Raw genomic sequence first — 25524 nt, forward strand, 5'->3', positions numbered from 1 at the left:
AGTAATTTCATTTAGTCCACACGATGGAAGAATTTTCTTTACAACGGTAATTACTGCACTTTCCATATTTTCTACTTTTGCAATGTTTATTAACTAGAAATCGTGTCAGATTTTTTTTTTTTTTTTTTTTTTTGCGGTACGTGGGCCTCTCACTGCTGTGGCCTCTCCTGTTGCGGAGCACAGGCTCCGGACGCGCAGGCTCAGCGGCCATGGCTCACGGGCCCAGCCGCTCCGCGGCATGCGGGATCTTCCCGGACCGGGGCACGAACCCGCGTCCCCTTCATCGGCAGGCGGACTCTCAACCACTGCGCCACCAGGGAAGCCCCGTGTCAGATTTTTATTCTGCTCATGTGACCTAGAGTTCCTTTACAGCTCTGTGTAGAAAAACAAGGCTTTAGTTCTTTCTTTCCTTTGGAGATTACTCACTTCTCAGCCTGAGGGGGAAGGCGAGCCATCTCCTGGAGTGTCTGCTCTAGTGTACAGTGCCTATACTTCCTATCCTGTGTGGCACCTTGATCTACTCATCACTGGGAAGAGGTGACAGAGCTCGGAACTTATTAGTTACTTGTTGTCAGAACACCAAAAGGTCTGTATAAAAACAGAACAAGGCATCTATGTAGATAACCCATATCTCATTAAGGATATGAGAGGGAATTTATGGTAATACATGGTAACCGAAAAGTTCACAAATGATTCTTGAATTTAATCTCATCTAGTTTCCGAAGAATCAAGGAATTCATTATAGAGATGACTGCTTTTCCTATATTAATTTTCACAGATCCACAAATTCTTCGTAATTCTCTATGAGACACTGAGGAATCTGGTACAAACTGAAACTTCTCATGGGCTCTAAGTACATTTCTCTGCCCAAGAGGTGGGACCTTTGGTGTCTGAACATGAAGATTTGTTGTAGTTTACGGTGAATATGACTGTTTTTAATTAGGGGCAACTACCTTCTAGAGCACTGCTTCCAAAGTTTGTTCCCCGAACTCTAGATTCTTGAGATGTTAAAGGGCAGTATGTGAAAAATGGTCCTGTAGTCAAGTCAATCTGGAACTTGAGGTTACTGTTTTGTTTACTGTGGGACCTCTCAGAGTCTTGAGCACTGTAATGCCCCAAGAAGATGGGGGAGGAGAAGCCATTCTAACAATGTTTTCTTAACTCATTTGACCAATTAGAACCTCTTTTCAAGGACCACCTGCTAACAATGTAGAGGCTAGTGTTAGAGAACTGTTAAGGGAGCTACAGTCTTAGCGTTTTTCACACCTTGTTCCTTTAACTTTTGGTGAGGTGAAGATTAAACAAAAAAAGCTTAACTTAACCCAATGTTAGTAAAGAGTAAGATGACAATTACAATTCTGCTGAAACAAAGTGCAGCAGTGGAAACCTTCCACCTCACTCCAAGGAAGCGTGCGGCTTTGAAGTGCCGATGTCAGGTGAAAAGCCAGGACAGCTCCAAAGCCACAAGGTTTGAAGACCACTGAGGAACTGCCCACTGCTTGGCACATAGTGGACAGTTCATAAGTATGTATTGAATAAATTAATGAATGCACCACAACTTCCATTTAATTCAACTTTGGGGAGAAAATGTTATTGATTAACTTTTAAACTAAAATACAGGGAGGGACTTCCCTGGTAGTCCAGTGGCTAAGACTCCGTGCTCCCAATGCACGGGGCCCAGGTTCGATCCCTGGTCAGCGAACTAGATTCCACATGCCGCAACTAAGACCCGGCGCAGCCAAATAAATAAATAAATAAATATTTAAAAACACACAAACAAAACCCAGGGAATTCTGGTGGTCTAGTGGTTAGGACTCTGCACTTTCACTGCTGAGGGCCTGTGTTCAGGCCCTGTCGGGGAACTAAGATCCCACAAACCATGTGGCAAGGCTTAAATAAATAAATAAACTAAAATACAAAACAGAAAGAAAAAAAAAGCATTCTAGAAGAGCCTCTCATTTGGGTAATATTCCAAATGATGCTTAACGAGGGTTGTGCACCTAGCACCAATTACAGATCATAAATTATACGCTTCGGCATTACAGGGTGCAAGTTATCAGAGTACTTTTCAAAAACTACATAAATTCCTAAGACCTAGCAGAGCCTGCAGGGTGGAAGAAGAGGCATAAAACCTTTCCAGAACTACCTGCTACAGGCTAACTCCTGCAGTCCAAGATCATTTTCTCCCACAGTAACTTTACAGGAATAGAAAAAGAGCATTCTAAATTTTCTGAGGTAAGAAAATGTCTTTCCTTATCTTTTAGGCTTAAAACTATAAGACATGTTTTCTTTTTGAACTACTTATTCCCGCTGGCCCTGGAGGTGACTTCGCCAGCCCACGAGCCCCCCGCAGGTCTCCTCCTCCCTTTAGTTCTCCCACTCAGCATGCAGAGTCTCACCCTCTCATACTCATCCTTGGCTCTGCTTAGCATCTCCAGGATGTCAATGGGCCTGTGGTCACTGCAGCCGTTGGCCTGGCTGGGACTCTGCTTATCCCGAGCTGCTTGCTGGGACCGCCGTGTCTCCTCTTCTACCACGCTACAGGAGGAGAACCAGGTTTTAGAAAGACCTCTTTTGATACAATCTGACCCAAGAACTCTTTTGGTGTCCATCTTCCAAGGATACAGGAAGAATGCCACATGGTAACATTGTCCTCACGATACAAAACACAGAGCCTCGGTTACCCCATCCCAGGAGTATTCGACTACCTACTTCACCACCTCACTCACAACAGTACCAACCAATATATTTCACTGTGAGAAGGCCAAAAATACAGAATTCCTTTCCAGAGTGGGTAGAAGTAGGTACCTTTAAAACTCTACTGAATTATCTCATTCTCTCTCTTTTTTAAAAGTATGTCAAAATCAGTCAAACTAACTGGTGAAGTAAATTTGAAAACGGACAATGCCACCAAGACCAAGGAAGGCTGCACAGTTGAACAACCCCTGGGGAGAGTGTGTATTGATAATGGGGTAGCAAGGAGAAAGATCAGCTTCTTGAAAATGGAGGTCTTGGTGAATCTTCAAAAGTTAACGATAGCACTACAAGCAAACAAAAGATTTCCCTTGTTCTCTCCTTAAAAAAATCACTAAGTGGGTGACTGAGGTTAGGGTGACTGTGGTGATGCTCTTTATTTTGATTGGTGCTGCTTAAACTAATTCTGCACTTGAAAATATATAAAGCATGAAAAGTCAAGGTCTAAGTCGAGGGTTGTGGTCTTCAAATCTATCTGAGGGGTTTCATTTCTTAGGAACATCCTCTCTCACCTGCCACATATTAAAGTCTGAAGCAATTATAGCAAAATGTGAGAAACTGAAAGCTGGGTGGTGAGCACATGGATATTTTATTGTTTCTTATATTTTTCTTCAAGCTTGAAATAAAAGTAATAAATTTTAATGAAGCAACTAGTCTTTTTTTCTTTTAAAGATCCATTCAGGTTTCAATCCCAACTGTAATGAATAGGCCTACCTGCCATGGGGTATTATAGGTACAGCCACAACTTGATAATCATATTAATTGAGAACTTTCAGACAGTGATGATGAAAGGCAATAAAACAATTCAGTAGCAAAAGGCTTGTTTTTATGGACTAAGAGGAGTAGGACAACAACAGGCCACCCAGTGTCAGCTTTACTGCTTTAAAACAGCCTGTCCAGGAACTCCCAGTAGTGTGTGTGGGATGGTACTTTTATTTGAAAATACTGGGTTAAACAATATTAAACAGATTTTTTTTTAAACAGCAAAAACATTCTGAGTTTTTAACATGCTAAAATGTATTATGATTCTCCAAGGATGGGCTTATAGATTTCCCCAAATTTATTTGACCGTAGAATCTTCTCTTGAAGCAGGATTCTTATTTGGAAAACGCTGCTTTAAGGTAATGGTATCATTTCTCTATTTAGATTCTTACAGCTCTTAATAGGATTATTATTTATAAAACAAATGTAGAATCATGGACTTGATGGCAGACTGAAAGAAGACAGGCATGTGATATGAGGATCAGACCAATTAGAATATTGTTTCATTTATATCCATACTGGTAATCAACTCTTGGGAAAGAAATACTGTATTGTGACAACTGTGAGGCCTGTTGCAAAGGAAAAAAAGACTGCAGAGATCTACATTGGTTATTTCTTGATGGTAGATTACAAGCAATTTCACTTTCTTTTTTTGTACTTCTCTTCATTTTCCATAATTAACAGGCACTCTTTTAATAATCGGAAAAAAGAGTACTATTAAAAATGACTAATTAGTTAATACTCAGTTATAGGCCACATCAGCCTGAATCCACCTTCTTGCTCTCCTACATAGCTTCTCAGTTCTTAGTAATACCTTTCGGAATAAATCAATTTTTTACTTGAAGAATTTTTATTATATTGTGGCTGTCAAAACAGTGATAAGAACTAGATTTAACAGAATGGGCAATAATGGGCACTTTTATTTAGATGCACAATATGCCCAAAAGAATTTTACCTGTATTTCTGGTTAAGAGAGGTGATATTCTAAAATATGTAGCAAATAGAGGCTGTATGCAGGCAAAGTTAGAGCAAAGAAGGATAAAGTAACCTTTTTATCTTTGGTGACCAGAACACCATTTATCACAAAGTTAATGTTAACATTAGGTATTCTCTTCAGCCATAAATAGGCCAGACACTTGAAAACTCACTATCAACAGTTTCATGAGGGCATTCACTAATCAGTTTCAATACCACCCCTGCTTCTAGTAAAACAAGCTTAAAGCTTAAGCAAATGTCCCTCTTTTGGGCATTTCTAGTGAAGGAACCCTGAATGTCCTTCTTTTTTCTTTCTGCTTCCTGTTTCTACTTTCTCATCCTATTTCTAGGCTCAATACAATAGTTTCAGATAGGCCTTCAGTCTTCTGCTTTATCTACATTCTGAAGCCTTGCCTTAGGTGTACCACCTGCCCTGAGAGAGAAGAAAGCTCAAAATGGTTTCCTGCAAATAGCTGTTAGTTCTGCAAGAGCCAGGTTCTCTCACTTTGGGCCCAAAAGCTCTCAATCTGCAGGAGAAAGTCTATATATTAATATATTCCAAAGCATAGATATTTAAGAAAAATATTCTGGATTTCAGGACAACCAAGAATCAACAAATCTTTGTCTTCTAAGTTTATCAGAAGCTGCCTCTGCTGTCACTTTCAGAACTACAAAATAGTCAAATAAATGGGTTTGTAAAAAAAAGTTTATCTTTTTTTTTTTTTTAGAGAAAAGTTGTTCTAAAAAGAAAGTCTGGTTCTAGAGAGCCAACAACACATTTTCAAATGAATGACACAAGTTCATAAGGAACAATGTCCTTGGGGTGCACACAGTAATAAACATGGCCTGCCAGTGGCTCATAGCTACAGCAAACAAAGCAGGAAGCAGATAAACATCCAATTGAGACATGTTAGCAGTCCTGGACTAAAACGTGGCCTTAGCCATGTGCACTTCTTTTAAAATGCAAATATACCTGGAACTGAGATTTTGGGCCTAATTATTTACACTTTTACAAGAATTAGTTTAAAATTAGACTGTTAAAAAGAAAATTAAGACTGTTTTCCCCCAGGCATGTAGGTAAAAACCTTGCAGGAGAGCAAAGGGAATTTTGATTTGACAGAGGGGAAAGAGAGGTCTGCATTTCTGAGGAGATTCAGGCAAAAATTGCAAAGGAAATATAAGTGCACCAGAACTTGCCACCCACTGCATCAGTTTGTCCAGAGCTCTCTAGCACCTCAGGCCCCTCCAGCACCTAAGTGTCTTGGGCTCCCAGAAACCAGAATGGCAATACCAGCAATACAGATAAGCCACATGAGGGGTGGCTTCTGTGGGCCAGTCTGAGAAAGGTCGATGAACCATCCCTCAGAACATCAATCCAATGAAAATTACTTTCCAAATTCCAAGATTCTGGTTTATAAGAACTCTCCTGGAACATAATCCATTAGAGGATTGGGGACTACTAAACCTAGAATCTGTGTCAAAAATAAGTTCTCTTAAAGGAAGTAGCCATGGATGTGTGCAGAAGTTCTCTATCAGTTACTGAACACAGTTCTATCTGCTACAGTGGATATCTGGAGAGAACCTAAGTCAGATCCACTGCATGTGCTGGTTAGGCTGTGCACTGGATATAGAGGATACCCTCTGGAGCTAGGCAGTTCATATGGCTCTAACCACATGTTTAACAGTTAAATTATGATCTGTCTGCAGGACTGAATACAATGCAGTCATTATAAATACTAGAATGCCCTGGAAAAATGCTGTTGACATGAAAAGTAGGATGTACAGTATGATCTTATTTTTGTAAGTGTAAAGAAAAAAGTGTTGCTTGCCATTCCAGTTCAAGAAACATCAAGCCTATAGCTACTGCAGTTGCCCACAGAGAGTGTGCCCTGAGAGGAATTCAGAATGGAGAAAAACAGGAAACATTCTGTGCTTTGGATATACTGGTCCTTAGATTAAGATGCATATCTAAGGAATCATTTCAATGACCCCAGATTCTTGCATCTTCTCATACATAGAAAAGCACTAAAATCATCAACTTGAGATGTCTGTTCTTTGCTATTGGCAGTAATCTTTTGATGCTTGACTACATGTTTTTCTCAGCAAAAAAGTTCATATATCCTCATTCTTTTGGCATTCCATTCTCTAGCTCCTTTTTTTTTTTAAATTAAAGTATTTTAAAATTCTTGTTACTATTGCTGAGGGTCATATTTTGAATTCTTTTTTTTCTTACCTTTTTGGTTTAAAAACAAAGTGGTCTTTAGCTGGTTTCAATTATGTAAATATATTTTTTCCTATGGTATTTTCCTCTTGGTGGTAACATCTTAAGTAGATGTTTTTTTCTGATGTATATATATTAAAAAAAAGTTCATATATATCCTGGCTCCTCCTTTACCTCCTGGGAGCAGTTCCTCAGAGCTCTCTGAGAGGCTATCTCCCACGCTATAGTGCTCAGTAAGGTCACTGAATAAAAATTAACTCACAACTTTTATGTTGTGCATTGTTCTCTCAGTGGACGTAAGAAACAATCACACACATCAACCCAAGGTACACGTAAAGAAAAAGACTGGAATCAAACAGACAAAAACGGTAATGCTAGTAAGTAGTAGGATTATAGATAATTTTAGATTTCTTTAAGCTTGGCTGCCTTTTTCAAAACTTTGACAATAACAGGAAATCAGGGGAAAATACGAGTTAGTGGACTCCAGTAACAAAGAGAAAGGGGAAAAGTCATCTTTTCATCTCCCATATATCACTAATTAAATCTATGGTGTAAACAGAAATACTTACTCGGCCATGAGTTTGGCTATGCGGTGACAGTCATTCTTGTCATAAAACCAGATACTGTATATTGACACTTGAAAAACAAAGAAAAAAAAATAAGGGGAAATGAAGTTTCAATACTTGGGTAATATGTAAGTAACATATTATCACCATAAAATGTCACAGAATTTACCATGAGGACCTCAAACTGTTAACAGTTACTCTAAAGGAAAAAAAAGCCTCCCCGCAAACTGTTTAATAATAAAATTATTAATAAAATTAGGACAGCTAAAATATTCAGATGAAAATTGCAAAAATTGTTGGTTTTAGACATCATTACCAGATCTCATCAAGCTTAAGATGCCACTAAAGTACAAGATAAACTATTATTTTATGTATTATCAAGAAAAAAAATGCTGCCAATTAAACTAAGAATTAACATTGATTGTGTGGAAAGGGAACGTTGCCTACCATTCCAGTAAATATCGTATGTTGCCCTAGCCTGCCATCAAGCCATCAGCCACTGCAGCGCCCCCTACCCCCCTATGGTGAGCCCTAAGGCAAATTCAGGATGGAGACAAACAGCAAACATTGTGTGCTCTGGATACTAGCCCTAGATAGTTGCATATCTAAGATGTCTATCTAAGGAATAATTTCAATGGGCCCAGATCTTGCATCTTCCCGTACACACAAAAGCACAAAAATCATTAACTTAAGGTATCTACTTTTTGTGATTAGCAGTAATATTTTGATGTTCAACTACATGTTTTCAGCAAAAACTCCTACATATCCTGGCTCCTCCCTTACCTCTTTGGAGCATTCTTCAGAGTTATCTGAGAAGCTATCTCCTGGGCAATAGTCCTCAGAAAGGTCTCAATAAAATTTAACCTGCAACTTTTAGGTTTCGTTTTTCTTCACTTGATAATTGTAAAATGCTTTCCAAATTGATAGTCAAATGTGGGGAAAAAGGTGTCTTAATCGTTGAAAACCATGTTCCAAAACCAAACACCAGAACCTTTATGAGTCTCTTGAAATTTAAGAATATAAAATTAATACCACATTACAGTAAAAACAAAGCTTTAAAAAACAAACACCAACTCCAGACCCATCCTATGATCGACTCTATTCACACGTGAAATGGAAGTGCCCAGGCTGAGCTCCATATCACACTTCTTTTCCAATCTTTTATTCCCAGTATGGTGATTACCACTAAGAAAGCCCCCACAAAACACTGAATAATAAACAAGCTCCTGCTGTATAGCACAGGGAACTATATTCAATATCCTGGGATAAACCATAATGAAAAAGATAATAAAAAAGAATGTATATATGTATATAGCTGAGTCACACTGCTGTACAGCAGAAATTAACATCGTAAATCAATTATACTTCAATAAAAAAATAAAGAAAAACACTGGTGAATGGATAGATGAACTTTATAAAGATGACTAAATATAAAACTACTGTAAATACTTTTTAAAAAATATTTATTTATTTCTATTTATTTATTTTTGGCTGCGTTGGGTCTTCCTTTCTGCACACGGGCTTTCTCTAGTTGCGGTGAGCAGGGGCTACTCTTCGTTGCGGTGCACAGGTTTCTCATTGCGGTGGCTTCTCTTGCTGTGGAGCACGGGCTTCAGTAGTTGTGGCACGTGGGCTCAGTAGTTGTGGCTTGCGGGTTCTAGAGTGCAAGCTCAGTAGTTGTGGCGGATGGGCTTAGTTGCTCTGCAGCATGTGGGATATTCCCAGACCAGGGCTCAAACCCTTGTCCCCTGCATTGGCAGGCGGATTCTTAACCACTGCGCTACCAGGTAAGTCCAAAACTACTGTAGATGCTTTTTAAAAAAAATTTATTTTCTTTATTTATTTTTTATTTTTGGCTGTGTTGGGTCTTCGTTGCTGCACGGGCTTTCTCTAGTTGTGGTGAGCGGGGGCTACTCTTTGATGCGGTGCGTGGGCTTCTCATTGCGGTAGCTTCTCTTGTTGAGGAGCACAGGGCTTCAGTAGTTGTGGCACGTGGGCTCAGTAGTTGTGGTGCATGGGCTTAGTTGCTCCGTGGCATGTGGGATCTTCCCAGACCAGGGCTCGAACCTGTGTGCCCTGCATTGGCAGGTGGATTCTTAACCACTGCACCACCAGGGAAGCCCCAGATACTTTTTGAATTTATTTTTTTACTTGAACTTTTAATTTTTATACAATTTTTAAAGGTTACTTTCCATTTACAGTTATTACAAAATTTTGGCTGTATTCTCTGTGTCGTACATATAAATACTTTCTGGATAAGGTAGATATACTGAATACATACGTCAAAATAAACATAGCGATAGGCATGGCTCATTGCTATAATGTGCACCCACTGTGACACAGCACATCCCAGGTTGCACCCCCTTTCATACTTACTGTGACTCTCTGGCACAGGAAGGGCAGATATGCTTTTATTTTTTAAAATTAAACTTTTAGTTTTGAAATAATTGTAGCTTAACATGCAACTGCAAAAAATAAACAGAGATCCTGTGTGCCCTTTGTTTGTTCCAGTGGTAACATTTTGTAAAACTATAACATAATATCACAGCCAGACTACTGACATTGATAAAATCAAGATACAGAACATTTTGGGACTTCCCTGGTGGCCAGTGGTTAAGACTCTGCCCTCCCAATGCAGGGGGCCCAGGTTCGATCCCTGGTCAGGGAACTAGATCCCACATGCATGCCACAACTAAGAGTTCACATGCCACAACTAAGGAGCCTGGAAGCCACAACTAAGAAGCCCACCTGCTGCAACTAAGACCCAGCAAAACCAAATAAATATTTTAAAAATATATATTAAAAAAAAAGATACAGAACATTTCTGTAACCACAGGGATCCCTGTTGCCCTTTTATTGCCACAGCCATCTCCGTTGATACCCCTCCCCCATCTCTGACCCCTGACAAGCACACTAATCTGTTCTCCATTTCTATAACGTTGCCATTTCAAGAATGTATTATAAATGGAAACATAGAGGATGCAACTTTTTGCAACTGACTTTTCTGTCTCAACATAATTCTCTGGATATTCATCTAAGTTGTTGCTTGCATCAATAGTTTGTTCCCATTTTTTGCTGAATAGTATTTCATGGTATGGATGTACTAGTTTATTTAACCATTTGTCCACTGAAGGACATCTGGAGTGTTTCCAGTTTTTGGCCATTATGCATAAAGCTGCTATGTTCGGGTACAGGTTTTTGTGAACCTAAGTTTTCACTTTTCTGGGTTAAATGTCCAAAAGTACAGTTACTGAGTCACAGTAGTTCCATGTTTTTTAAAGAGAAACTGTTAAACTGCTTTCCAGTTTTACAGTGGATGACACATCTAGTCTCTGTGCATCCTTGCCAGCATTTGTTGTTCTATTTTTACCTTTATGCATTCTGATAGGTGCATAGTGGTAACTCATGGTGGATTTAATTTACATTTTCCTAATGGCTAACGTTACTGAACGTCTTTTCATCTGCCTGTCATCTGTATATCCTCTCTAGTCAAATGTCTGTTTATGTCTTTTGACCCATTGGATTGTTTTTTAAACTGTTGAGAGTTCTTCATATATTCAATATACCAGTCCTTTGTCAGACTTGTGGTTTGAAAATATTTTCTCCTTTGTTGTTTTTTTTTCATCCTCTTCACGAGGTCCTTCCAGAGCAAAAGTTTTTAATTCTGACAAGGTGCAATTTATGAGTTTTTCCTTTTATGGATTATGCTTTTGATGTCAAGTCTAAAAACTATTTACTGACCCCTAGATTCAAAATTTTATCCTGGGCTTCCCTGGTGGCGCAGTGGTTAAGAATCTGCCTTGCCAATGCAGGGGACAGGTTTCCAGCCCTGGTCCAGGAAGATCCCACATGATGCGGAGCAACTAAGCCCGTGCACCCCAACTACTGAGCCTGCGGTCTAGAGCCCGTGAGCCACAACTACTGAAGTCTGAGCGCCTAGAGACTGTGCTCTGCAACAAGAGAAGCCACTGCGATGAGACGCCCATGCACCGCAATGAAGAGTAGGCCCTGTTATCTAGAGAATGCCTGCATGCAGCAATGAAGACCCAAAGCAGCCAAAGGTAAAATAAATAAATAAAAATTTTTATCCTGTTTTTTCCCTAAAGGGTTTATAGTTTTACATTTAAGATGGTGATCCATTTTGAAGTTTTTTTGGGGAAAAAAAGGTTTACGTTAATGTTCTTTTTTTTCTTTTTGGTGCAACTGTTCCAGTATTATTTGTTGAAAATGCTCTCTTCTATTGAGAGATCTTTTGTACCTTTGTCAAATATGAGTTGGGCATATTTGTGTGTGTCTATTTCTGGATTCTTTATTCTGTCCTATTTATTTGTTTATCCCTCTACCAATACCACATCATCTTGATTACTGCAGCTATATATAGGCTTTAATATTGGGAAGAATAATTCCTCCACTTTATGCTTCTTTTTCCAAGATCGTTTTAGCTTCTAGGGTCTGTGTCTTTCCATATAAATTTTAGAATAAGTTTGTCTATGCCTAAAAAAATCCTTGCTGGGATTTTGACAGGACTTGGGAAGAGCTGACATCTTTAGTATGTCAAGTCCTTCAATGCACAGATATAGCACATGTCTCCATTTATTTAGGTTTTGATTTCTTTCATTTTGTAATTTTCAGCACACATACCCTGTATATTTTTTGTTATGTTTACCCTAAGTATTTAATTTTCTTTGTAGAGATTATGAATGGTATTGTTTTTAACTTGGGTTTCCACAGGTTCATTGTTAGTATGTAGAAGTCTGATTGATTTTTGTGTGTTGATCTTGTATCCTCAGACCTTACCAAACTCACTTATTAGTTCTAGGAGTTTATACATAGACAATCATGTCATTTGTGAATAGAGACAGTTTTATTTCTTCTTTTCCAATCTGTAGCCCTCTTCTTTTTTGCCTTATTGCAGTGGCTAGATCTTCTAGTGCTATGTTGAATAGCAGTGATGACAATGGATATCCTTGTCTTGTTTTCAATCTTAGAAGGAAGACATTCAGCCTTTCACTTATGATATGGTGGATTAGAGTGACTGATTTTTAATATTGAACAAGCTTTGCAGATTTGGAATAAGGCCCATTTGGGCATAATTTATATTTCTTTTCTATATATTGTTGGCTTTGCTAATATTTGGTTAAGGATTTTTTTCATCTAAGTTCATGAGAGATACTGGTTTGTGGTCTTTTTTTTTTTGTACTTTGTCTTGTTTGGGTATTAGAGTAAATACTGGTCTTACACAATCAGTTGAGAAGAGCTCCTTCCCTTTCTGTTTTCTGGAACAAACTGTGTAAAATTAGTGTTAATTCTTCTTTGAATTCTCCAGTAAAACCATCTGGGCCTGAAGATTTCTTTTTTGAGAGCTTTAAAATTATGGATTCAATTTCTTTCATGGCTATAGGACTACTCATGTTATCTATTTTATCTCGGTTGAGTTTTGCAGTTTGTTTTTTTCAAGAAATTGGTCCATTTCTTCTAAGTTGTCAAGTTTATGAGTATAAAGTTGTTAATAGCATTCTCTTATTACAGAGGATGTGTAGTGACATTGTAAGCAGATACGGTAGGAGGTCCCAGGAGAAAGAGAACCAGGCACAGCTTTCTTGACAGAAGAGAAGCCATTTTTGGCCTAAGACATTTTGTGTTCTAAGCCTGGCCATCATGCTTGCCCCTGAACAGGTCCCAGTAACTAATGATCTTAAGGGAACAAAAGAATGCAGAAATAAGCTATTATCAGGCAAGAGAAGTAACAATAACAAAGATAACATATCAGTCTTAGACTCCCAGTTCTGTTTCAATGGTAAGACTAGCCTGAAAAGCTCAACCACCAGATCAACTGAAACCTAAGGAATGATGATGTTGACCTTTTCTGACCCTCAATCAACTATAGAAGCTTGGACTCTGTGGACCACTCAAGCCCCTTCATGAATATGCATGTATCCTTAGCTTAAAACTCCCCCAATTTTGCTGTTCAGGGAAACCCTGCTTTGGGAAAGCCCAGTAGTTCTTAATTGCTGCAAGTAATAATAAATCCTTCTGGGTTTCCCTGGTGGTGCAGTGGTTGAGAGTCCGCCTGCCGATGCACGGGACACGGGTTCGTGCCCCGGTCGGTCCGGGAAGATCCCACATGCCGCGGAGCGGCTCGGCCCGTGAGCCATGGCCGCTGAGCCTGCGCATTTGGAGCCTGTGCTCCGCAACGGGAGTGGCCACAACAGTGAGAGGCCCGCGTACCGCAAAAAAAAAACCCCAAAAAACAAAAACAAAAAAAATAAATCCTTCCTTCTACTGATCTTTGGCTTGGTTTTGTCTTTTGGCTCGACACCCACCAAGAGGCAAACCCAGTTTGGGGGTAACAACGTCCACTATTTCATTCCTGATATTGCTAATCTGTGTCGTGTTTTTGCTTTTGTTAGTCATTACTAAAGGTTTATCAATTTTATCGACTTTTTCAAAGAACTTTTTTTTTTTTTTTTGCAGTATGCGGGCCTCTCACTGTTGTGGCCTCTCCTGTTGCTGAGCACAGACTCCGGATGCACAGGCTCAGCAGCCATGGCTCATGGGCCCAGCTGCTCTGCGGCACGGGGGATCTTCCCAGACCGGGGCACGAAACCGCGTCCCCTGCATCAGCAGGCGGACTCTCAACCACTGCGCCACCAGGGAAGCCCTCAAAGAATCAACTTTTTGTTTCATTGGTTTTTCTCTATTTTCATCTTTTCAATGTCACTGATTTTTCTGTTCTCATCTTTGTTCTTTCCTTACTTCTGTATGCTTTGAGTTATTTTATTTTGTTCTTCTTTTCCTAATTTCTTGAGGTGGGAATTTAGTAGACTCCTAGGCAGTGTTGCTTGAAGGGGTGAGAGAAGTTTCCCATGGCTAGGCCGTCTGGTATGCCTTTAGTGGGGAGCCTCTGACCTTCAGAGATGAAGACTGCTACCCAGGCCAGGCTGGTTGTGATGTGACTGCTCCCCTGCTCCCACCACACCTTCATGAACAGGAGGGAACATATTACCCCAGTGGCCACTTATTGTCAGTAGGGCTTCCAATCCTTCCTGCCAGTTTTGCTGGGCTCACCTGGTATTGTTGACAGGACTCCCATTTGATCTGGGAGAGGAATGAGCCTAACTGGGGCACCCTCCTTTGCTACACTGGAGGTCAAGAAACACCAGGCCTGGGTCCCCTTCTTCTGTTGGGGTGGGAGGGTTGTAAGACAACATGCTGCTGTGTTGTTCTTTGAGTTCTGGGTCCCGCACCAGATCATCTTCCTCTTTCTACTGTTCAGAGTTTTCCTGATTGTCTTTTGTGTTACTTCTGGTTTTTATAGTTGTACTTAACAGGGTAGAAGCAAAGAAAGACAAATCTATGCCATTTTGTTTGGATCATTAGTCTCATTATGTATGCTTATGGATGGAAGACTGAAGCTCATGGAAAGACTACATGACATTAATAAATCAGAGAAAAATAGCCTTATAACTAGAACTCAGGTCTTCTCATTCCTAGGCCAATAATCCTGCCGCTATACACCCAATGCCTCATTAGTTGAAATAATGTAAAATATTTTGTAGAAACAAAAGAGTTAATGGGCTTTAATTATGCTTGAAGACTAAAGCAACACATAAAAGAATAAAGTATAAATAACTGAATAAGTTAAAAATTATACACTAAAAGACTGACAGAATATAAAAAATATAAATGCTAGCACAAGAAACTTTAAATAAATTAAAAATCCTTTTTTATAACTACAATTTGAATTTCATCAATACACATTAACATATATTGATATTACCAATACACATTCATTTAGGAAGCCACTGTTAATAAAAAGCCTTTTTTTAAAAAAATTAAGGTATAAACGACATATTATATTAGTTTCAGGTGTACAGTGCAATGATTTGATATTTGTGTATACTGCAAAATAATTACAAGGCCAGTTAACATCCATCAACCATACACAGTTACAAAAAAATTTTTTTTCTTGTGATGAGAACTTTTAAGATCCGCTCTCTTAGCTACATTCAAATATGCAATACAGTACTATTAACCATAGTCACCATGCTGTACATTACATTCACATGACTTATTCATTTTATAACTGGAAATTTGTACCTTTTGACTTCCCTCACCCATTTTACCTACCCACCTCAGGCAACCACAAACCTGTTCTCTATATCTATGATCTCCATTTTTGGTTGATTCCACATATAAGTGGGATCATGCGGTATTATTTTTTCCATCTGACTTATTTCACTTAGCATAATGCCCTCAAAGGCCAACCAAATGGAAGGATTTCATTCTTTTTTATGGCTGAATAATATTCCATTGTGTGTTCAGTTCTCCCAATACCATTTATCAGAGACTGTTCTTTCCCCATTGTGTATTCTTGGCTTCTCTGTCATAAGTTAATCAGCCATACATGCCTAGGTTTATTTGTGGGCTCTCTATTCTGTTCCATTGACCTATGTGTGTTTTTATGCCAATACCATACTGTTTTGATTACTACAGCTTTATAATATAGTTTGAAATCACGGAGGGTAATGCCTCCAGCTTTGTTGTTCTTTCTCAAAATTACTTTGGCTCAGGACTTCCCTGGTGGTCCAGTGGTTAAGAATCCACCTTCCAAAGCAGGGGACATGAGTTCAAGCCCTGGTCAGGGAACTAAGATCCCACGTGCTGCGGGGCAACTAAGCCTGTGTGCTCTGGAGCCTGCGCGCCACAACTAGAGAGCCTGTGTGCTGCAAGGAAAGATCTCACATGCCTAAACTAAAGACGCAATGTAGCCAAATAAATAAATAAATAAATATTAAAAAGAAAAGGGGGCTTCCCTGGTGGCGCAGTGGTTGAGAGTCCGCCTGCCGATGCAGGGGACACGGGTTCGTGCCCCGGTCCGGGGAGATCCCACATGCCACAGAGCGGCTCGGCCCGTGAGCCATGGCCGCTGAGCCTGTGCATCTGGAGCCTGTGCTCCGCAATGGGAGGGGACACAACAGTGAGAGGCCCGTGTACCGCAAAAAAAAAAAAAAAAAAGATTTCTTTGGCTCTTCAGGGTCTATGTGGTTTCATACAAATATTAGGATTGTTTGTTCTATTTTGGTGAAAAATGTCATTGGAATTTTGACAGGGACTGCAATGAATCTGTAGATTGCTTTGGGTAGTATGGACATTTTAACGCTATTAATTCTTCCAATCCATGAGCATGGGATATCTTTTTTTTCTTTTTATAAATTTATTTATTTATTTATGGCCGCATTGGGTCTTTGTTGCTGTATGCGGGCTTCCTCTAGTTGTGGCGAGCAGGGGGCTACTCTTCGTTGCAGTGTGTGGGCTTCTCACTGCGGTGGCTTCTCTTGTTGCGGAGCACAGATTCTAGGCGTGCAAGCTTCAGTAGTTGTGGCACATGGTCTCAGTAGTGTGGCTCGCAGGCTCTAGAGTGCAGGCCCAGTAGTTGTGGCGCATGAGCTTAGTTGCTCCGCGGCACGTGGGATCTTCCCGGACCAGGGCTCGAACCCGTGTCCCCTGTATTGGCAGGCAGATTCTAAACCACTGTGCCACCAGGGAAGTCCAATGTGTCTTCTTCAATTTCTTTGATTAATGTCATAGTTTTCAGTGTACAATGAAAGCTATTTTAATGGCGAATTTTTTGTTTCACCCTGAATTAAGGTCATTACATTCTATAAAAGAGTTCGTGGCCAATCACAACTTTAACAGTTTCTTTTCAATGGAAATAAAAGTTTAATTGGCTTTTTTATTGCCATTGTAGAGTGAGATAAAACACTGATATACAGAGTAAGTGAATGGTTTCATTTTAATCAATAAAGATCATGAACATGGATTTTTTTTTTTCCCTACTCTGGTCACAAGGGGGTTTCTCTGACCCCACATCTGGCCATGCGTCCTACCATGAAGCCGCCCAGGCTTGCTTTTGTTTTCTGAGCCGTCAGCCTGCTGTGAATAGTTCCCTGTGTTTGGAATCCATTTTCATCGCCCCTCTTCTGTTCACAGAACTTCAAAACACTACCAATGCTTCAAACAGAGTTAATATCCTTGAATAATAGATAATTCTGGAATATTTTATATGATGTAAGTTGACAGATTAAACTTACCTTTGACATCCCAATGGAAGAAGCACAGAAGCAACCCTGTTACAGAGGAGATAATTGCTAAGCATTATCTACCACAGGCTCTTAAGTTATGTTCCTTGCAGCTAAGAATTGCTCCAACATAGAGTAAATTGGATTGGGGTTCTGAAAAGACTTCATATATGGCAATCACACACAACTACCTTTCTCTAAATATGCCTCATCTGACCTTGGCTAAAGAACACACAAAATACAAGAGGCCAAATACAAAAGATACCAATATTTCTCTAACAGACAACCCCATACAACTTAGAGTGATGAGAAAAAAGGATGATATGCAGTACATCAGGCTCAGAGAGGAACACACAATATTACTGGGGGCTAAGCAGAGGCACTTAAGTATGTTTTCATAGGGGATTTGCAAACCAAACTCTTAAGAAAGAATTCCATATCAATAATCAAAGTAAGTCCACCCGAGCTGTCAACTTACTTTGACAAATCTTTACTTAAGCCCTACCCCCTTTCCTTTGAAGAAATACACTATAATTTAGAAATAAGATGCACACTTTCCACGCTTGTACATTATCAAGTAAACGGCCAAAAAAGAGCCAAACACTTTCAAAGGCATGCTGCAGAAGAAATAAAGATAAGGAAGCCATAATGATAGCTTAATGGGTAAAGGATAAGAGTCACACTCGATTCTGCCAAAAGCAGACCTGTAGAGGTTCAGACACGCATCAAAGAATCAGCTCTGTCTGCCAACATATCAAATGCTCAGTGCATGCAACTGGCAAGGAGGCCCAGGGAGCTGCCACTAAGCCTGTCACTGTCACTGGTGAGGAAAGACAGACAAGTTCACCAGATAGATAAAACCATGGAAGGCCTTGTCTCTAAACCAAAGCTAAGTATTCTTCCCTCAAGAGAACTTACACACTAAGGTCCAACACATTTTTGTCAACAATTTGCTTGCTGAAACATCTTGATTAATTATACCACAGAGGATTTAGGGATGTGGCAATACCGTATAATTTTGCTATGGTAAATAATAATGGCATCCTGCTTTATAAGTGGCTTTTATCAATATGAAAGCAAATTATTTAGTTATTGGACACCCATCACATATCACGGCTGTTAACCATTGTCCCAAGTAAGTCATGCTGTTACTGAAGAGTTAGGGGGTGTGACAGGACATTTAAATACCTTTATGTTGTACTTCCATAAAAAATAGCAAAGTGCAGAAAAGTATATTCAAAATTAAACGTTTCCATTGCTTTTCTTTTTTCTAACTTAAAAAAATTATTTATTTTATTTTTGGCTGCATTGGGTCTTTGTTGCTATGTGCGGGCTTTCTCTAGCTGCGGTACATGGGCTTCTCACTGCGGTGGCTTCTCTTGTTGCAGAGCACGGGCTCTAGGCACGCGGGCTCAGTACTTGTGGCTCGCGGGCTCTGGAACACAGGCTCAGTAGTTGTGGCGCATGGGCTTAGTTGCTCTGCGGCATGCGGGATCTTCCCAGATCAGGGCTTGAACCTGTGTTCCCTGCATCAGCAGGCGGATTCTTAACCACTGAGCCACCAGGGAAACTCTCCATTGCTTTTCAAGTGACAGCCCTTTTCTTTTGAAAGTATGAAAAATACAATTGACAAAGATTAAAGTTATTGGATTGTTTAATACTGATAAATTTTAAAAAGCTGAAGGGCAAGACATCCATTTCCCTAGAGAGTCCTGTTTGAAGATCCAGGAGCCAATTATGATTTGATGTTATACCTCATTTTGCTTCTCATCTGCAGTGGCATATGGCACACACAAGATCAAGGAAACCCAAATTAATTTGGAGCCTTTATAAAATCCCTTGAGACTTCTAGAGATTCTGTGAACTGTCACAGAGCTGGGAATCACTCTCATGCACGTTGTCTTTTTATTCATTTATTATTTAGATCTGATCTACTTTCTAAAAGGATTTGAGGAGGCTGAAGATTTTCTCAGTATGGTGCCAAGCAGAAAAAGGGGTTTGATAAAGCTTTTTTGGGTTGAGTTATAGAATTATTATAAAATTTATGAAGATGACACCCACAAAGATCCCCGAGACCGGGGAACAAAAACAAGAAAATGTACTTTCAACATAACCAAAAATATTTACCCTAGAATGAGAAAGACCCTTCTGATTATAAAAGTACTGTTAAGAATGGAGTAGATGATACAAACACAAGCCTGCCCTGACAAGTGAAAAAGCAAATGCCTTGACAGATCATTTCCTTTAAGACAAGAATAAGCCTGGTGGCTCCTTATCAGTATCAAAAGGTTGGGAAAGAGAGAGAAGAGAAAGTCTCTGAGGTGGGGTAGGGTTTAGAACACACACACACACACACACACACACACACACACGAAAAGGGGTATGGAGACAAAGATTGCGGACCTGGGATTACGACTGGAGACTGTGGTAGGTGGCAAACAGGCAGGTGAGGCAATGCTGTGAATCTATAAGTAAGGCTGGTAAGTGTAACTGGGTTATATCAGCAGCTTACCTTTTTTGGACAAAAGAACACACATATTAAAACACCACTGAACACTAACATGGCAGAGAAAGAGCACACCTTCTAAAATTTAAATTATAATGTCCATTTAGTAAACACTGATTAAAAGACTTAGGCCAGGAAATTAAAAATGCTATTTTGCAAGCTCTTTGGTTTGTTTCTAAATTTGGTTCCCCTCTCTAAATTAAAGCAAGTCCAAAAATATTTACCAGCAATACTGCTTCCAAAGTCCCTTTTAACACTGTAATTTCAGTATAGGATTCAGACACATGAAATGACCACTGAATGTTTTGGGGGACTAGGAAAATAAACCCCGAAATATCACAACTGATGATTCCTATTTATAAACTTTTTATTCTTTAATGATGGGCAACCCGGAATAAAATAGTGAATCACACTAGGGTTTCACCTCTGCTGTCAGGATCTTTCGCCACTATTGCCACACAGTACTTGCCACTCCCTAAGGCAGAGCTTCCCCTGAGCTGCAAGTGATTATGGGTGTGCCAAAATGTTGGATTCATCCAACCCCCACTAGTGGTCTATTCATCCCAGTGTCCCACACAAATCCATATTATCATTTTTATGTATCACAAGGGACAACAAAGGGTGGGAAGCATGGCCCTTGGCTTCCATGCAGCCAAGTTCCTGTTTCCTGGGCTTCTAAAAATCTACACTCAGGGGTTTGGGAAACAGGTCAGACAGTGGTGTAAGAAAAGGGGGAACTTCTTTTCTCTCCTTTCTCTAACTTCTCTCCTACATGTTTTTCTACCAATTTACTAAGAGATTATCCAAACCAGGGTTGTAAGGCAAATGCCGAAGCGGGTATAAGAGACCTCAGGGTGTGATGGATCAGCGAGGCTCCAGTGAGCAGGCCCTACCCAGCCCTCTGCTGACTGTTAGTGCTTGCAGGAATGCAGGTGCTGTGTGGCCATACATGCCATTTTATCATAACAAGAAAAGGTAGAACTCCAGATGTGTGTGTATAAAATACCCCAATTTTTTTTTAATTTTATTTATTTATTTATTTTTGGCTGCGTTGAGTCTCTGTTGCTGAACACAGGCTTTCTCTAGCTGCAGCGAGCAGGGGCTACTCTTTGTTGCGGTGCGCAGGCTTCTCATTGCAGTGGCTTCTCTTGTTGTGGAGCCCAGGCTCTAGGCACACGGGCTTCAGTAGTTGTGGCTCATGGGCTCAGCAGTTGTGGTTCGTGGGCTCTAGAGCGCAGGCTTAGTAGTTGTGGTGCACGGGCTTAGTTGCTCTGCAGCATGTGGGATCTTCCCGGACCAGGGCTCGAACCCGTGTCCCCTACATTGGCAGGTGGATTCTTAACTGCTGCACCACCAGGGAAGCCCAAATGCCCTAATTTTTAAAATGTTGGTAGTAAATGCTTATCCTATGCCTTCCTCTAACAAAAAGAAAAAGTTGAGCATGCCTAGAAGCAGTGACTTTGCAAGTAGCTCAGATCTGCCTGGACCCTCCAGGGGACTGAATGTCAGAGGGTTGTCTTGAGGTTTATTCTGCCCACTCCAGAGTGGCTTCAAATCTTCCTGGACAAGTGGTTACTCTGTTTCAATTTTTCACCTCCACAGTGTGCTTCCCTATATTAACACAAGGTGAAAACCTATACAACACATAGTAAGAAGTTTCTGCCACTTAGCTATAAGTAAATGTTGCTTTCCTTTTTGAGTTCTTGAAAGAGAAAACATTAATTACCTAAAAGAAATAAGTGGAGCATACATGGTTAACTTTTTAAATCTTTACAATTAAGATAACACTATAATTAAAAAAAAATTGCTTTTCCCCTGACAACACTACTTTGGGCGGGGCGGGGGGGGGGGGGTGCGAAAGCCAGTAATTAATTAGGCATAATGAAAAGAACCTGCTTTGGAAATTCTGACACATTCACAGGCTCACGAAGTTAACAAGAAGGTACCTGATGGAGCTCTACTAGAATACTAAGTGGTGGCCTACGACAGGAAGCATTAAAGATTTTTGATATGTCTGACCTAACAGTGTCACCAGATCAGCCTTAGAGTCTAAGTCACTGTTTTCATGGTGTTTTTACCTCTTCAATCTACAAAGGTGGCAACAGCAAGGCTCTTTATCTTGGTTCAGAAGGCCAGACTAATGCAGCGCCACAGATCCTTCTTCTTTCACTGATTGCAGAATCATACCAACCACAGCAGCTGCTGCTGATGGGGGAAGACTGCCTGCCTTTCTTCAGGCTAAGTAAGAAGCAGTGTGCTGGATTCAAAGATCACAAAGAATGAACTGTGTAACTTTAAAAACTGTTTATAAATTCCTCTTTCAGTCTCGACGTAGAACTCACATTTTCTGAGTTGACAAATTGTAAACTTCTCTTGCAAGGAAATTTCCTGCACTGTGCTTTAAGTCTGAAGATTTGCGCCAAATGCCAGCAGCCACCTAGCACCTCTACTGTTCCGAGTCTTGCCCTTGAACTGAGAAAGGACAAGCAGAGACCAAGAAACACACACAAACACACACTACAGTATTTCTCCTACTAAAACTTTCCATTTGGCAGCTACATTTTCAACGCTATGGAAATGAATCTCCCTGATTTTTCTAGTGATCTAATTTTAATTAAAAATGCTCTATATCAAGAGACTGATGCCCGATATAAAGGAAAAGTTACAAGTGAAACGGAAACGAAGGGGTACTTCGCACAGGTTTTTGGAGGTAAGTTCTTAAAAATATTAAATAGCGATAATATTTTTATATTCAATTGTTTGGTTATGGTGATCTGTTGTTGTTAAGCTGGTTACAGAGTGAAGCTTTGTTGATTTTTTTCAAAAGTACTTCTGGATTATAGAAAACATTTTAAAATGAAAAGTGGCATTCAGTGGGAGATCCATGCCTTAAGGTGTTGGGTGGAGGAAACACGGAGTTGTCCTTGTTAAAATGATTATAGTTCAGTAAAAAGATGTCAAGTCTAACATGCACACAAAGTAAGATAATTGCTTCTCTTCTGGCTAAAACCACCACCACCAACTTGTCTAAGGACAGAATAAAGTTAGGTGTGAGAAGAGAAAATCTAGACTGTATACTTCTAATTCATGAATCAGTATTGCTGTTAAAAATGACCAGGAAAAACAACACGTAAATACCCTCACAATCCCTCTGGTGGATCACATTTTCACTGTAATGAGCTTAATCATTCAAATTGGCAACTGGTAAGTCTCAAATTACAGATCTTAAATCATTAATTTTTACCACTAATTAACAGGGTTGTTTCAGGAATAAATATGCGCAGCATTGGGATTAATATAGTAGCATATTTCTTTAAGAATCTTGACCTTTACCAGAAAGGCAGAGGTCTGACATTAAAAGTTCTAACACAATTTAAAGACTTCTGCTTATAATTTTCTAAGAAAATAAAACAGAATCTCAGAACTAGAAACATACATAAAATTCTTTAAAAGTACACAATACTGTTAATCAAAATGATATACCGTGTGGTAAAATGCTTAGCAAAAGATATTTAATAAACATTAATGAATTAAGATGTGCATCTGAATTAAATAATCACCTTGTTTGTTTAAAAACAAAGTAAAGGACAAAATAAATAGTTTTTGCAAAAGAAAATCATTAAATGCTAGAATCGATTTTACAGAGCTTAGTGGTACCACAAACCTTTATCTTAATATTTTCAATTAACCAGGTTATACTGTGAACTGTCTAGCTGTAACAAAGAAAAACCAGTTTTGCTTGCTTTCACTTTTTTGTTGATTCACATACCAAATTTTGGATTTAAAAAAACTGCTCAGAACCTACCTTACAAAATGGCCTTGGGGCATGTCATAATTAAGGCGCACGCACACACACACACACACACACACACACACACACACACACACACACACACACACACACACACACACACACACACGCATACATATAAATAACAGATTCCAGGTTGCCACGTTCACCCTGATACCCACAGAAGTGGAAATCAAAGCACCCCTGACATTGATCTTGGGGAAAAGAACCTTCTAAGAGAAACATACTTAGTGAGGTATGTTTCTTGTAGCAGGTGCTCACCAAATGCTTGAAGGAAGAGTGGATAATAGAAGCACAATTTCCTCACTGTGGAGATAAATGTCCTGTGATAAGATCAGAAATGTATAGATCGTATGGACGCTTTTTCAGAGGCCGGTTACTATATGGAGAACTACTCTAGTACCATTTACTGAACCTGACAGAACATTCTTCTCAGCATTTTTTAAGATGTGATGGAAGAGATTTTAAACTACTGACCCAGTTATTTTACTGAGTCCATTTATTCCTAAGTTTTGTTACACTGTGTTTTTTCCAGGAAATTGTCCATATAATCCAAGTTTTAAACTTACAGGCAGCAAGTTCTTCATAGCGGTTTCTTATTTTTAAAAAGTTCTTTGCAGTGGTTTCTTATTTTATTCTCTATATTTAGTTGCTCTATATATACAGTATATATTATTACTAGTATTGCCTATTATGCCTCTCCTTACTCTTTTTTTGTTGTTGTTGTTGGATCAATCAAGTTATAGGGGAGAGTTTTTTGTTTTGTTGATTTGCTCTACTGTTCTATTGCAATTCCTACTTTCTGCAATTAATTTCTACTCATCTATATTTTCCTTCAACTTAAAGATTTCTTTTTTCCTCTGTAACTTTTGTGGCTGGGTAGCCTACATATGGTATTTTTTATAAAATTCTATACAGACTTGAAAAAAATGCAAATTCTTGAACTGCTAGAAGCAGGGTTCTTTATATGTCCATTAGATCAAGCCTAACTGTGTTGTTTAAATATCCCATAACCTTATTAAATTATCTGCCTTATCTGTCAATTACTGAGGTGGCCTGTTTAACTCTCCCATTATAATTATGGATTTTAAACATTTGATATGTAATTCTGACAAATATTAACACAAGGTAATACCAGTCTGGAATTGTTTTATCTTGCAGGTTATTTACTCCTTTTGTCATTATGTGGTAACTTTTATTCCTGATGATGTTTCTTACCTTAGAATCTATCATGTGTGATTTACATAGTTACATCAGCCTTGTTTGGTTAATAGTTACCTAATATATATCATTCTATCCCTTTACTTTCAACCTATCCTGGTTTTTGAGTTTTAAGTTTTTTGAAAACAGCATTTTAGGCAAATTCTGTATCTTTATCCAATCTCAGAATCTCTTTTAACTGGCAAGTACAGTTCACTTAACATTTGTTCTAAATACTGATTTATTTATTTCTGCCATTTTATTATAACTGGGCTATTTCCCATGGTTTCTATTTATGGTTTTCCTATCTTGACTTATACTGGCTTAAAATCAAGACATCCTATTTTTTGTTCTGCAGTGATTACCCTGAATCTTTTGGGTAATCACTTAACTTAAAAGTCTGTTGTTCATCAGTTTATTTACCCTCTTCTCAGTCTTGGGATGCTTTATGTTTGGAAAGCTTTTATCTTATATTATTGCTGTCTAGTATTTTTGCTTCACTTTTTTTTTTGGTTGGTTTTTTTTTTTTTTTGCGGTATGCGGGCCTCTCACTGCTGTGGCCTCTCCCGTAGCGGAGAACAGGCTCTGGACATGCAGGCTCAGCGGCCATGGCTCACGGGCCTAGCCGCTCCGCGGCATGTGGGATC

At 39.3% G+C, this 25524-nt stretch overlaps 1 protein-coding gene across 3 annotated transcripts in view; it reads right to left on the bottom strand.

Annotated features, from left to right (window-relative positions):
• DCP1A (decapping mRNA 1A) overlaps positions 1-25524 on the bottom strand; it is a 65149-nt gene that overhangs the window by 27636 nt on the left and 11989 nt on the right. For all 3 annotated transcript variants that reach the window (XR_013830216.1, XR_013830217.1, XM_079934531.1), the window contains exons 4-5: positions 7282-7348; positions 2400-2538 (exon numbers count right to left, since the gene is read on the bottom strand). Coding sequence is in view for 1 of the 3 variants with exons in the window: in XM_079934531.1 (XP_079790657.1) it covers positions 2400-2538; positions 7282-7348 (206 nt within the window). In the remaining 2 variants the exon portion in view is untranslated. The remainder of the gene's footprint in view (positions 1-2399; positions 2539-7281; positions 7349-25524) is intronic.

The sequence above is a fragment of the Stenella coeruleoalba genome, assembly GCF_951394435.1.
Source record: "Stenella coeruleoalba genome assembly, chromosome: 10".
NCBI classification, from domain to species: domain Eukaryota; kingdom Metazoa; phylum Chordata; class Mammalia; order Artiodactyla; family Delphinidae; genus Stenella; species Stenella coeruleoalba.